At 47.1% G+C, this 14,534-nt stretch overlaps 1 protein-coding gene across 1 annotated transcript in view; it reads right to left on the bottom strand.

Moving 5' to 3' along the window:
• Nucleotides 1-13,566, bottom strand: part of LOC139266691 (equilibrative nucleobase transporter 1-like) — an 81,387-nt gene extending 67,821 nt beyond the window's left edge. Inside the window, exons 1-2 of the mRNA XM_070884281.1 lie at nt 13,377-13,566; nt 4,697-4,829 (exon numbers count right to left, since the gene is read on the bottom strand). Of these exons, the coding sequence (XP_070740382.1) occupies nt 4,697-4,829; nt 13,377-13,566 (323 nt within the window). The remainder of the gene's footprint in view (nt 1-4,696; nt 4,830-13,376) is intronic.
• Nucleotides 13,567-14,534: the final 968 nt, after the last annotated feature.

Below are 14,534 nucleotides of genomic sequence, written 5' to 3'. Positions count from 1 at the left end.
TTCGAGAAGAGAAGGTTAAAAGGATAATTGATACAGATGTTCAAAATGATGACCGGTTTTGATCGAATAAATAAGGAGGAACTGTTTCCAGTGGAAGGTGGGTCAGGAACCAGAGGACACAGATTTAAGGTCATTGGTGATAGAACCAGAGGCAACATGAGGGAAAAAATTAAGCAACGAGTTGTTATGATCTGGAATGCACTGCCTGAGGACGGTGGAAGCAGATACAACAATTTTCAAAAAGGAATTGGATCAATACTTGAAGGACTATGGTGAAAGAGCAGGGAAGTGGGTCTAATCGGGCAACTCTTTCAAAGCACAGGCAGCATGGGCCAAATGACCTCCTTCTGTGCTGTATCAGTCTATGATTCTATAAGTGCTTTTTAAAGTGCAGCCACTATTGTAATGTAGGAAACATGGCAGCCAATTTGTGCACAGCAAGCTCCCACAAAGAGCAATGTGATAATTGTTATGTATTGAATAAAGAGTCTGACCAGATACTGTGAGCTCAAAGTAAGGTGTGACCGCAGTCCTTTATTACAGGTCTCCAGAGTGCCTCTACAGCCTGTGAGGCCTCCTTATGTACAGGTGCTCCCAAGGGATTGTGGGATCCTTTGGGACTCCAGGGGATGAGCCCTCCGGTGGTTAAACAAGGTATTTACGGGTTTACATATGTACAAATAATGATCAGCTTTTTTTATTGATGTTGATCAATCTTAGCCCCAGGACACTGACCCTCCCACTGAAAATGCTCTCCCTTATCCCATTGTCTCCTGTGCCCTCTCTAAACCTATCGTCATTGTCCCAGTGCCAGTACTGAGGGAGCACCGCACTGTGGGAGGGGCCTTACTGAGGGAGCACCGCACTGTGGGAGGGGCCGTACTGAGGGAGCACCGCACAGTGGAAGGGGCCATACTGAGGGAGTGCTGCACTGTGGGAGGGGCCATACTGAGGGAGCACTGCACTGTGGGAGGGGCCGTATGAGGGAGCACTGCACTGTGGGAGGGGCCGTACTGAGGGAGTGCTGCACTGTGAGAGACAGACTATTATCTGAATAGTGACAGATTAGGCTAAGGAGAGGTGCAATGAGACCTGGGTGTCATGGTACATCAGTCATTGAAGGTTGGCATGCAGGTACAGCAGGTGGTTAAGAAAGCAAATGGCATGTTGGCCTTCATAGCGAGGGGATTTGAGTACAGGGGCAGGGAGGTGTTGCTACAGTTGTAAGGGCCTTTTGTGTACGGTTTTGGTCTCCAAACTTGAGGAGGGACATTCTTGCTATTGAGGGAGTGCAGCGAAGGTTCACCAGACTGATTCCCGGGATGACGGATCTGACCTATCAAGAACGACTGGATCAACTGGGCTTGTATTCACTGGAGTTCAGAAGAATGAGAGGGGATCTCATAGAAACGTTTAAAATTCTGACGGGTTTAGACAGGTTAGATGCAGGAAGAATGTTCCCAATGTTGGGGAAGACCAGAACCAGGGCTCACAGTCTCAGGATAAGGGGTAAGCCATTTAGGACCGAGATGAGGAGAAACTTCTTCACCCAGAGAGTGGTGAACCTGTGGAATTCTCTACCACAGAAAGTTGTTGAGGCCAATTCACTAAATATATTCAAAAAGGAGTTCGATGTAGTCCTTACTACGAGGGGAATCAAGGGGTATGGCGAGAAAGCAGGAATGGGGTACTGAAGTTGCATGTTCAGCCATGAACTCATTGAATGGCGGTGCAGGCTAGAAGGGCCGAAGGGCCTACTCCTGCACCTATTTTCTATGTTTCTACGTTTCTGAGAGGGGCAGTACTGAGGGAGTGCTGCACTGTGAGAGGGGCAGTACTGAGGGAGTGCTGCACTGTGGGAGGGGCAGTACTGAGGCAGTGCTGCACTGTGGGAGGGGCAGTACTGAGGGAGTGCTGCACTGTGGGAGGGGCAGTACTGAGGGAGTGCTGCACTGTGGGAGAGGCAGTACTGAGGGAGTGCTGCACTGTGGGAGGGGCAGTACTGAGGGAGTGCTGCACTGTGGGAGGGGCAGTACTGAGGGAGTGCTGCACTGTGGGAGGGGCAGTACTGAGGGAGTGCTGCACTGTGGGAGGGGCAGTACTGAGGGAGTGCTGCACTGTGGGAGGGGCAGTACTGAGGGAGTGCTGCACTGTGGGAGGGTCAGTACTGAGGGAGTGCTGCACTATGGGAGAGGCAGTACTGAGGGAGTGCTGCACTGTGGGAGGGGCAGTACTGAGGGTTCGCTGCACTGTGGGAGGGGCAGTACTGAGGGTTCGCTGCACGGTGGGAGGGGCAGTACTGAGGGTTCGCTGCACGGTGGGAGGGGCAGTACTGAGGGTTCGCTGCACGGTGGGAGGGGCAGTACTGAGGGTTCGCTGCACTGTGGGAGGGGCAGTACTGAAGGTTCGCTGCACTGTGGGAGGGGCAGTACTGAGGGAGTGCTGCACTGAGGGAGTGTTGCACAGTAGGAGGGGCAGTCCTGAAGGAGTGCTGTACTGTGGGAGGGGCAGTACTGAGCGAGCGCTGCACTGTGGGAGTGGAAGTACTGAGGAAGAGCTGCACTGTTAGAGATGCTCTCTTTCAAATGAAAAGCTAAATCAATGTCCCTTCCGCCCTCCGAGGTGGACATAAAAGTTCACACAGCTGGTACTGGAAGAACAGGGCAATTCTCCCCGGAATCCTGTGGCCAATATTTATCCCTCACGCACATTACTAAAAATACAGTTGGTGTCCGGTCATATTGCATTTCTCTCTGTGGGAGCTTGCTGTGCATAAATTGACTGCCACGTTTCCTACATTAGAACAGTGACTACACTTTAAAAGAACTTCATTGGTTTTAAAGTGTTTTGGGACATGCTGAGGTGGTGAAAGTATATAGTTCAGTCATAAATTGCTCCAATAAATGCACACAATGTTTTTTGGATTTATTCTGGGAACTATTCTCAGAGTTTACACTGACAACAAATCAAAATAGCAATCAAACTGTATCTCGATTTGGTCTCTCTTCAATTTTCTCTGCTCGAAAGAGAACAACCCCAGTTTCTTCAATCTCTCCACATGACTGAAGTTCCTCATTCCCGGTAAACCTCCTCTGAACCTCTGATATCTTCTTTGTGACATCACAAACACACGGACTACAAGAACATGATGCTTTTATAATATACATCAGCAGTTGTATTTACACAGTAGTCCACTAGGGGGAGCTACATTATACTTCTCCCCCCTTAATGAGTAATTAATCATAACAAAATAATCATCATACATAACTTGCATGGTTATACACATCAAAGATATTCGGGCCAAAATGTCCCCCCGCCCGAAATATTCCATACACAGCACGTTTCTATGGTTTTTACTGCCATGGTGAGTGAGGTCGCCTCTTGAGCAAAATTCTGCTCTTTGTTTTTTTCACTCGGATCCGGAAGTCGCACTTAATGGGGGCGGATATGCGGCGGTGACAAGACTAGAGGGGGGAAGTTGGCGGGGGGGGGGCTGTGGAGTGGTCCCGGTGATGAGGTCAGCACAATGCCACATCACCACGGCTCTCCCCTTCACTTAAAGGTGAGAGCCTGCGCGATCTTTAAACTTCGGTCCACCGGGTCTCTAGGTTGGGTTTCTGCAGGACCAGCGGCCTGGCACTGAAGAGGGGGTGCCAGGCTGTCTGTTGGTGGCCCGGCCGAACCTGGAGGAATAATTGTCGGGCCGACATGGCAGTCGTCCGACAAAATAAAAAACATGGCGGCAGCAGCAGTAGGTCCTCCCCTTTAAGGGGAGCTGTGCCACCATTACAGAAGGCCTCAGCCTCACTGGACCACCACAAAAAAGCTTGCTTTGGAACCACCGGGCGGGCCGTAAGTTTTCACGGCAGAATTTCGCCGTTGATGGGGGCGGGGCGGGGAGTAGATCGACGGTACACACTGTGATGATGTACTTAGCACGGATCGGCAACAGCGGAGCAGTGGGGGGGAGCGGGTCACCACCGGGATAGCACAGAAGTGGAATTGTGATAATGGCGGCCATTACACGAAAAGTCAGCGGCCATTGCACTCCGCAGTGTGGCCGCCACTTTCCGGTGTTAAAAGGCCGAAAGGAAAGGAGCAATTTCAGCCCCATGGACTTAGTTTACCATATTTACAAACCAAACTTAACCAGGGGTTTCTGTTTCAATGAGGATACCTTCGTTCTCCAAACTTGGTGTTGCAGTTAGACTCATTCTAGGCTGAGCCTGAGGAGAGTTTTTCTTCAAGAGATGCCCTTGATCTACATTTGAACTCTGTACAACTTCAGACTGTCTGCCTGCCTGACTCAGACTTAAATTCTGACTTTCTCTTGGACTTGTTTCTAGTACATCAGAGGTAGGATTTGCTATTGGTACTCTACTTATAACAAGACTATCTGACTCATCAGAAATAATCGAATCATTTCAACTTTCAACTCCTTCAATATGAACAAACCTAACATTTCCATCATCAAATATGTGCGAGGACCATATATCTTTAATATTCCTGGTAACCACTTTAACCATTTATGGTGATGGTTCTTCACTCTAACCTTCTTATTCAATATTACACATCTCTCTCTTACTCTACCTCTATCATGATTCTCTTTCTGTCTTAATTGTTTCTCTTCTACTGACTGTGTCAAGTCATATCAACCTCTAACAACCCAAAAGCCCAGAAGAGGACAAGTACTTACATGGCCAGGATGTGGGTTACCATGGTGCCAAAGTGGTCAAACAGTAAACCACTGGGGAAGGCCACAAAGCTGATGGTGCAGGAGGCGAGGGTGAAGATGAGGGCGAAGCGCTCATCCTGCCGATCGCAGTCCACTGAGAGAGAGAAAGAAAGGACGAGAAAGTGAGTGAGACAGACAGAGAGAAAGAGCATCGATTTCTGCAGCGCCTTTCACCAACTCAAGACGTCCCAACTGAAGTCCTTTTGAAGTGTAGTTACTGTTGCAATGTAGAAAACATGGCAGCCAATTTTCACACAGCAAGCCCACACAAACAGAAACGTGATTAATGACCGGATCATCTGTTTTTTTGTGATATTGGTTGTGGGATAAATATTGTCCCTATACCTTGGGCAGAACTGCCCCTGCTCTTCTTCCAATAGTGGCTGTGGGAACTTTTCTTCCACTAAGAGGGCAGACTGGGGCCTTGGTTTAATGTCTCATATGAAAGACGGACCCTCCAACAGTCTGGTGTTCCCTCAGTAATGACTTTCCGACAGTGTGGCCTTCCCTCAGAACTGCCCCTCCAACAGTGTGGCTGTCCTGCAGTATTGTCCCTCTGACAGTGTCGCACTCCCTCAGTACTGCCCCTCTGACAGTGTGGCACTCCCTCAGTAATGCCCCTCCAACAATGTGGCACTCCCACAGTACTGGCCCTCCAACAGTGCGGTGCTCCCTCAATACTGCCTCTCCTATTGACCCTATGCCAATTTGCTCGTGGCTCAGTAAATAATGCAGTGATTACTACCTTTGTGGTTTTGCTTTTCAATTTCGTCCCTCGATGTTCAAACTCTCTCAGCAGAACCTCTTTCTTAGTTCTACCTATGTCATTGGTACCTACATGTACCACGGCAACTGGATGCTCCCCCTCCCACTCCAAGTTCTCCTCCGGCCCGGAGGAGATGTCCTTTACCCTGGCACCAGGTAGGCACCATCGCCTTCGGGATGCACACTCTCGGCTGCAGAGAACCCGATCTATCTCCCGAACTATACTATCCCCAATACAACCATCTGCCTCTTTACTCCCCGCACTTGAATGGCTTTCTGCACCACGGTACTTTGTTCAGTCTGCTTGTCCACCCCGCAGTCTGCACACTTATCCACAAGTTTTGCAAGAACCTAAAATCTATTGGACAAGTGCAGGGACTGAGGCTCCTGCAATACTACCTCCTGGATCCCCTTACCTGCTTCACTCGCAGTCACATGCTCCAGTCCCTGACCATGTGTCAATTCTAAAGTATTTAATCTAGAGGGTGTGGCTGCCTCCTGGAGCAACAGGTCCAAGTAACTTTCTCCCTCTCTCATGTCTCGCAATGGCTGCAGCTCGGACTCCAGCTCCTCAACCTGGAGCCGCAGACACTTACCGCAGATGTAGTCGCCCTCGACCAAAACTTCTCGAACCTCACACATATTGCAGCAACAACACATCTCCTGTTTTCCCATTATTTTATTGAATTAATTAGTTTTGCGTTAATCAAGTATTTACCCTATATAGTTTATCAAATTAGTTAAACAAGTAAAGGTTAGTTTTTAGTATTTAGTTATATGCTATATATTAATTTAAAAGAAAAACTTAGCCCACAATCACTACTAATCACTTACCTGCATTACCTGTGATGTCACATACAGGGTTCTCCTCACCCGGAGCCATGCGATCTCCTGGGAGAGTCATTAACCAGAAAAAAACCCAGGCCAATTGCGGAAAAATCTGGGAAAATTCATCTCCGATCCAACCAGGTGATCAAAACTAGTTCAGGAGATCACACTGGCTGTATGCTGATGGTATGTTGCCTCCCGAGTGCAAGGGTCAAGGATATCTCAGAACGGCTGCAGGGCATTTTCGAGAGGGAGGGTGAACAGCCAGTTGTCGTGCTGCATATAGGTACCAAAGATATAGGTAAAAAACTGGATGAGGGCCTACAAGCTGATTTTAAGGAGCTAGTTTAAAAAGTGGGACCTCAAAGGTAGTAATCTCAGGATTGCTACCAGTGCCACATGCTAGTCAGAGTAGGAATTGCAGGATAGCTGAGATAAATTGCAGGATAGCTCAGGAATGGTGCAGAAGGGAAGGATTTAAATTCCTGGGACATTGGAACCGGTTCTGCGGGTGGTGAGACCTGTACAAACCGGACGGTCTGCACCTGGGCAGGACCGGAACCAATGTCCTAGGGGGAGTGTTTGCTAGTGCTGTTGGGGAGGGGTTAAACTAATATGGCAGGGGGATGGGAAACTAGGCAGGGAGACAGAGGGAAATAGAATGGGGGCAGAAGCAAAAGATAGAAAGAAGAAAAGTAAAAGAAAAAGTGGAGGGCAGAGAAACCTAAGGCAAAAATCAAAAAGGGCCACATTGCAGCAAAATTTTAAAGGGGCAAAGTGTGTTAAAAGGACAAGCCTGAAGGCTCTGTGCCTCAATGCGAGACGTATTTGTAATAAGGTGGAGGAATTAACTGCGCAGGCAGTAAAGTGTGTTAAAAACGAATATGATATAATTGGTATCATGGAGACATGGCTCCAGGGTGATCAAGGCTGGGAGCTCAACATCCAGGGGTATTCAACATTCAGGAACGATAGACAGAAAGGAAAAGGAGGTGGGGTAGCATTGCTGGTTAAAGAGGAAATTAACGCAATAGTAAGGAAGAGCATTAGCTTGGATGATGTGGAATCTGTATGGGTGGAGCTGACCAAACTGGTAGCAATACGGTGAGGAGGATTTCCTGGAGTGTATTAGGGATGGTTTTCTAGACCAATATGTCGACGAACCAACTGGAGGGCTGGCCATCCTAGATGGGTGATGTGTAATGAGAAAGGACTAATTAGTAATCTTCTTGTGCGAGGCCCCTTGGGGAAGAGTGACCATAATATGGCAGAATTCTTTATTAAGATGGAGAGTGACACAGTTAATTCAGAGACGAGGGTTCTGAACTTAAGGAAAGGTAACTTCGATGGTATGAGACGTGAATTGGCTAGAATAGACTGGCGAATTATATTTCAAGGATTGACGGTGGATAGGCAATGTCAAACATTTAAAGATCACATGGATGAACTTCAACAATTGAACATCGTTGTCTGGAGTAAAATTAAAATGGGGAAGCTGGCTCAACCATGGCTAACAAGGGAAATGAAGGATCGTGTTAAATCCAAGAAAGAGGCATATAAATTGGCTATATAAAGCAGCAAACCTGAGGACCACAAGGAATTTAAAATTCAGCAGAGGAGGACAAAGGCTTTAATCAGGAGGGGGAAAAGAGAGTATGAGAGGAACCTTGCTGGGAACATAAAAACTAATTGCAAAAGCTTCTATAGATATATGAAGAGATCAAGATTAGTGAAGACAACCGTAGGTCCCTTGCAGTCAGAATCAGCTGAATTTATAATGGGGAACAAAGAAATGGCAGACCAGTTGAACAAATACTTTGCTTCTGTCTTCACGAAGGAAGACACAAATAACCTTTCGGAAATACTAGGGGACCGAGGGTCTAGTCAGAAGGAGGAACTGAAGAAAATCCTTATTAGGCTGGAAATTGTGTTAGCAAAATTGATGGGATTGAAGGCTGAAAAATCCCCAGGGCCTGGTAATCTGCATCCCAGAGTACTTAAGGAAGTAGCCCTAGAAATAGTGGATGCACTTGTAATCATTTTCCAACAGTCTATCGACTCTGGATCAGTTCCCATGGACTGGAGGGTAGCTAATGTAACACCACTTTTTAAAAAAGGAGGGAGAGAGAAAACGGGGAATTATACACCAGTTAGACTGACATCAGTAGTGGGGAAAATGATGGAATCAATTATTAAAGAAGAAATAGCAGCGCATTTGGAAAGCAGTGACAGGATCGGTCCAAGTCAGCATGGATTTGTAAAAGGGAAATCATGCTGGACAAATCTTCTGGAATTTTTTGAGGATGTAACTAGTAGAGTGGACAAGGGAGAACCAATGGATGTGGTGTATTTGGACTTTCAAAGGCTTTTGACAAGGTCCCACACAAGAGATTGATGTGCAAAATTAAAGCAGATGGTATTGGGGGTAATGTACAGATGTGGATAGAGAACTGGTTGGCAGACAGGAAGCAGAGAGTCAGGATAAATGGGTCCTTTTCAGAATGGCAGGCAGTGACTAATGGGGTGCTGCAGGGCTCAGTGCTGTGACCCCAGCTATTTACAATATACATTAATTATTTCGATGAAGGAATTGAGTATCATATCTCCACGTTTGCAGATGACTCTAAGCTGGGTGGTGGTGAGAGCTGTGAGGAGGATGCTCAGAGGCTGCAGGGTGACTTGGACAGGTTAGGTGATTAGGCAAATGCATGGCAGATGCAGTATAATGTGGATAAATGTGAGGTTATGCACTTTGGTGGCAAAAACACGAAGGCAGAATATTATCTGAATGGCGGTGGATTCGAAAAAGGGGAGGTGCAACGAGACCTGGGTGTCATGGTATATCAGTCATAGAAAGTTGGCATGCAGGTACAGCAAGCGGTGAAGAAGGCAAATGGTATGTTGGCCTTCATAGCTAGGGGATTTGAGTATAGGAGAAGGGAGGTCTTACTGCAGTTATACAGGGCCTTGGTTAGACCTCACCTAGAATATTGTGTTCAGTTTTGGTCTCCTAACCCCGAGGAAGGACATTCTTGCTATTGAAGGAGTGCAGCAAAGGTTCACCAGACTAATTCCCAGGATGGCAGAACTGACATATGAAGGGAGACTGGATCGTCGGGGCCTGTATTCACTGGAGTTTAGAAGAATGAGAGGGGATCTCATAGAAACATTTAAAATTGATGGGACTGGACAGATTAGATGCACTAAGAATGTTCCCAATGTTGGGGAAGTCCAGAACCAGGGGACACAGTCTAAGGATAAGGGGTAAGCCATTTAGGACTGAGATGAGGAGAAGCTTCTTCACTCGGAGAGTTGTTAACCTGTGGAATTCTTTATTGCAGAGAGTTGTTGATGTCAGTTCATTGGATATATTCAAGAGGGAGTTAGATTTGGCTCTTACAGCTAAGGGGACCAAGGGATAGGGAGAGAAAGCAGGAAAGGGGTACTGAGGTGAATGATCAGCCATGATCTCATTGAATGGTGGTGCAGGCTCGAAGGGCCGAATGGCCTCCTCCTGCACCTATTTTTCTATGTTTCTATGTCTGCTGTGACTTTTATTCCCACCCTCGGGCCTCGGTCTGCTCCGGCTCAGGTACGTCGCCGCTCTGCGGAAAAAGTTAGGAAAAACAAGGCAAAGCAAAACCTCCCGCCCCCACTTCACCAGACTCTCCCACTTACCAAACCCTGTTTTCCCACTCTGAGCTGCTGCACTCCGAGCTAACAGCACGTGCCCTCGATTTTTAAATTGCTTGTGGCTCAGATGAGTCACCACTGGTCAGCTGCTCAAAAAACGGTTTTAACTAGTTTTAACTAACTGGCTATTTAGCAAACTACTGGAGAGCTAGCTAGCTAGTTTGTCTCTACCTCAGCCTGAAAGAATGCTAAATATTTAACTGTTAATCTTACTGAGAGGCGACTAGCAATTGCCACCAGCCTCCAAACCCTTGAGACTCTCCCACTCACCAAACTCGGTTTTCCCACTCTGAGCTGCTGCACAGATGCAAAGTATTCATTATATATCTTACCGACATCTTCTGCCTCTACACACAGATTTCATTGACGGTCTCTAAGAGGCCCCACTCTTTCTCTAGTTATTCTCTTGCTCTTAATATATCTATAAAACATCTTTGGCTTTTCCCTGATTTTACTGCCAACATTCTTTCATTCTCTCTCTCTGACTTCCTGATATCTTTTTTAATTCTTATACTCCGCTAGAGTTTCTGCAGTGTTGAGTTCTCCGTATCTGTCATAAGCTTCCCTTTTTTTTTATCTTACTCGATATGTCCCCCGACATCAGAGGGCTCTAGATTTGTTAGCCCCACCCTTTTATTAGTGGAACATACTTGCTCTGTACCCTCAGGATCTCCTCCTTGAATGACTCCCACTGCTCTGACACTGATTTCCCATCAAGTAGCCAGTTCCAGTCCATTTTGGCCCAATCCCATCTCAGCTCAGCAAAATTGGCTTTTCCCCAGTTGAGAACTTTTTTCACTGGTCCCCCTTTTTCCTTTTCCATAACTACCCTAAATCTTACTGAATTATGGTCACTAGCACCAAAATGCTCTCCCACTGATACCCCTTCCACCTGCCCCTCTTCATTCCCCAAAACTAAGTACAGAACTGACCCTTCCTTGTTGGGTTTGTTATGTACTGGCAAAATAATTTTTCCTGAATGCATTTTAGGAATTCCGCACCTTCTGTACCATTCACACTACCTTTTTCCAAGTTAATATGGGCATAGTTGAAATCCCCCACTATTACAGCTCGATAGATTTTGCACTTTGCAGCAATTTGCCCACATATTTGTTCTTCTATCTCACTCTGACTGCTTGGGGGTCTATAGTACACTCCCAATATTGTGATCGCCCCTTTTTTATTCTTTAATTCAACCCATATGGCCTTGTTTGATGACTCCTCTAACATATCATCCCTTCTCACAGATGTGATTGTTTCTTTAATCAATACTGTGACACCCGCTCCTGTTTTACCCCCCTCTCTATCCTGTCTGAAAATCCTGTAACCAGGAAAGTTCAGCTGCCATACCTATCCTTCTGTCAGCCACGTCTCAGTAATAGCTATAATATCATACTGCCAAGTGTCAATCTGTGCTCTCAGCTCATCTGCCTTATTTCCTATACTCCTTACATTGAAGTATATCACATTTAGTATTGCCAAACTACCCTTTTGTCTATTTTCCAGCCCTTGTTTCATCTATCTTCCAAATTCACTTTCTACTTCTACTACTCTGCTGCCCAATTCCAGCTTTACTTCTCTTCCCACTGAATCTATTCTCCAGTTCCCATCCCCCTGCCAAGCTAATTTAAATCCTCCACAATAAGAATAGCAAAACCTCCCGCGAGGATATTGGTCATGGGTATATTGAGGAGCAACCTGTCCGGCTTGTACAGGTCCCACCTCCCCCAGAAACAGTCCCAATGCCTCAGGAATCTAAAGCCCTCCCGCATGTACCATCTCTCCAGCCACGTATTCATCTTCTCCATCCTCCTATTTCTGTACTCACTAGCACGTGGCTCCGGGAGTAACACGGAGATTGCTACCTTTGAGATCTTGCTTTTTAATCTTTCTCCTAGCTCCCAAAACTCTGCCTGCAGGACCTCACCCCTTTTTCTACCTATGTCATTCTCTTTACTTATCTCTTCCTATTTACATACCTCTATAGAAATGGTTACGATCTGTTTTTATGTCTCTTCCTAATTTACTCCCATATTCTTTTTCTCTTTCCAGATCAATTTCTTGGTCCTTCTTTGCTGAATTCTAAAATCCTCCTAATCCTCAGGCTTATTAGTCTTTTTGGCACCATTATAAGCTCTTCATTCGATCTAATACTAGTTTTAACATCTCTTGTTAGCCACGTTTGACCAGTTTTCCTGTGAGGTTTTTGTGTCTTAAAGGAATGTATATTTGTTGTAAATGATGTATTAGATCTTTAAATGCTAGCCATTGCTGGTCTACCATCATACCTGTTAATGTAGTTTCCCAATCTACCTTAGCCAAGTCACCCCTCATACCGACATAGTTTGCTCTGTCCCTCTCTCCCTGTCACTCTTTTTCACTGTCCCTCTCTCGATCTGTCATCCCTTTCTCTCTCTCAGTTTCTCTCTCTCTCTGTCTCTCTCTTTGTCCCTCTCCCTCGCTCTCTCTGTTCCTCTCTCTCTCTGTCCCTCTCTGTCACCCCTGTCTCTCTCTTTCTCTCTCTTTCTCTGTCTCTCTCTCTTTTTCTCTGTCTCTCTCTTTGTCCCTCTCCCTCACTCTCTCTCCCCCTCTCTCTCTGTTTCTCTCTCTCTCTGTCCCTCTCCCTCCATCACTCTCTTTCGCGCTCTCTCTCTGTCCCTCTCTCTCTGTCACTCCTTACTCTCTCTCTCTCTGTCCCTCTCTCATTCTCTGTCCCTCTCTCTCTCTTTCTCTGTCTTTCTGTCTCTCTCTCTGTCCCGCTCGCTCTTTCTCTCTGTTCCTCTCGTTCTCTGTCCCTCTCTCTCTGTCACCACTTTCTCTCTCTCTCTGTCCCTCTCTCTCTCTCTCTCTTTCTCTCTCTCTGTGTCTCTCTCTCTCCCTCACTCTCTCTCTGTCCCTCTCTCTGTCACCCATTTCTCTCTCTCTCTCTCTCTCTCTGTTTCCCTCTCTCTCTCTCTCTCTGTGTCTCTCTCTCTCTCTCTGTCTCTCTGTTTGTCTCTCTCTGGCCCTCTCCCTCCCTCACTCTCTCTGTCCCTCTCTCAATCTCTGTCCCTCTCTCTCTCTCTTTCTCTGTATTTCTGTCTCTCTCTGTCCCTCTCGCTCACTCTCTCTCCTCCTCTCTCTCTGTCCCTCTCTCTCTGTCACCCCTTTCTCTCTCTCTCTGTCTCTCTCTCTCGTTCTCTGTCACTCTCTCTCTCTGTTGCCCTCTCTCTCTGTCCCTCTCTCTCTGTCCCTCTCTCTTTCTGTCCCTCTATCTCCCTCCCTTCGGACACTTACTGGTGCCATTCCAAACTCAGTCACTCTCTCTCCCTCTTTCCCTTCCCCCCCTCCCTTCCCTCATCCCGCAGATACTTACTGGTGCCATTCCTCGCGCCGGGGTCGCTGGAGTTGTGCAGTGGGACACAGAGGTCGGAGAAATATTCCTCCTTCTTCAGTACGAAGATGAGGGAAGCCCAGCCGAAGATCACGCCCGTGAAGCTGATACACTCGAAGAGCCCGGTGGCAAAGGTCAAATACCGCTTGACCTTCATATTCAACGGTGCCATTGACCCCGAGTCTTGTAAATTGCCCTTTTATAACCTGGGAGGTTCCTGATCCAGTGCCTGAAAGAAAGAGCTCCCATTTCTACAGTGCCTTTCACCACCTCAGGACATCCCAATCGCTGTACAGTCAATAACCTACTTTTTGAAGTGTAGTCATTATTGTAATGAAGGAAACGCCGCAGCCAATTTGCACACAGCAAGAACCCACAAACAGCAATGTGATCAATGACCAGATAATCTGTTTATATTGATGTTGGTTAAGGGATAAATATTGGGTCCCAGGACACGGGAGAAACCTCATTCCCTGATCTTCTTCCAATAATGGCCATAGGTTCTATTATGTCCTCCCAAGGGGATAGATGGAACTTTGGTTTAAAATCACGAAAACAGCGTATCCTACAGTGCAGTGCTCCCTCAGTACTGACCCTCTGACAGTGCAGTGCTCCCTCAGTACTGACCCTACAACAGTGCAGTCCTCGCTCAGTACTGATCCCACAACAGTGCAGCGTCCCTCAGTACTGACCCTACAACAGTACAGTGCTCCCTCAGTACTGACCCTCTGACAGTGCAGCGTCCCTCAGTACTGAACCTACAACAGTGCAGTGCTCCCTCAGTACTGACCCTACAACAGTGCAGCACTTGCTCAGTACTGACCCTACAACAATGCAGTGCTCCCTCAGTACTGACCCTACAACAGTGCAGTGCTCCCTCAGTACTAACCCTACAACAATGCAGCATCCCTCAGTACTGACCCTACAACAGTGCAGTGCTCCCTCAGTAATGACCCTCTGACAGTGCAGTGCTCCCTCAGTACTGATCCCACAACAGTGCAGTGCTCACTCAGTACTGAAACTCCAACAGTGCAGTGCTCCCTCAGTACTGACCCTACAACAGTGCAGCGTCCCTCAGTACTGACCCTACAACAGTACAGTGCTCCCTCAGTACTGACCCTACAACAGTGCAGTGCTCCC

Source organism: Pristiophorus japonicus, chromosome 7 (genome assembly GCF_044704955.1).
Source record: "Pristiophorus japonicus isolate sPriJap1 chromosome 7, sPriJap1.hap1, whole genome shotgun sequence".
Classification (NCBI taxonomy): Eukaryota; Metazoa; Chordata; class Chondrichthyes; family Pristiophoridae; genus Pristiophorus; species Pristiophorus japonicus.
Note: the sequence above shows the minus strand (reverse complement) of the source record. Positions and strands in the feature narration are given on the sequence as shown.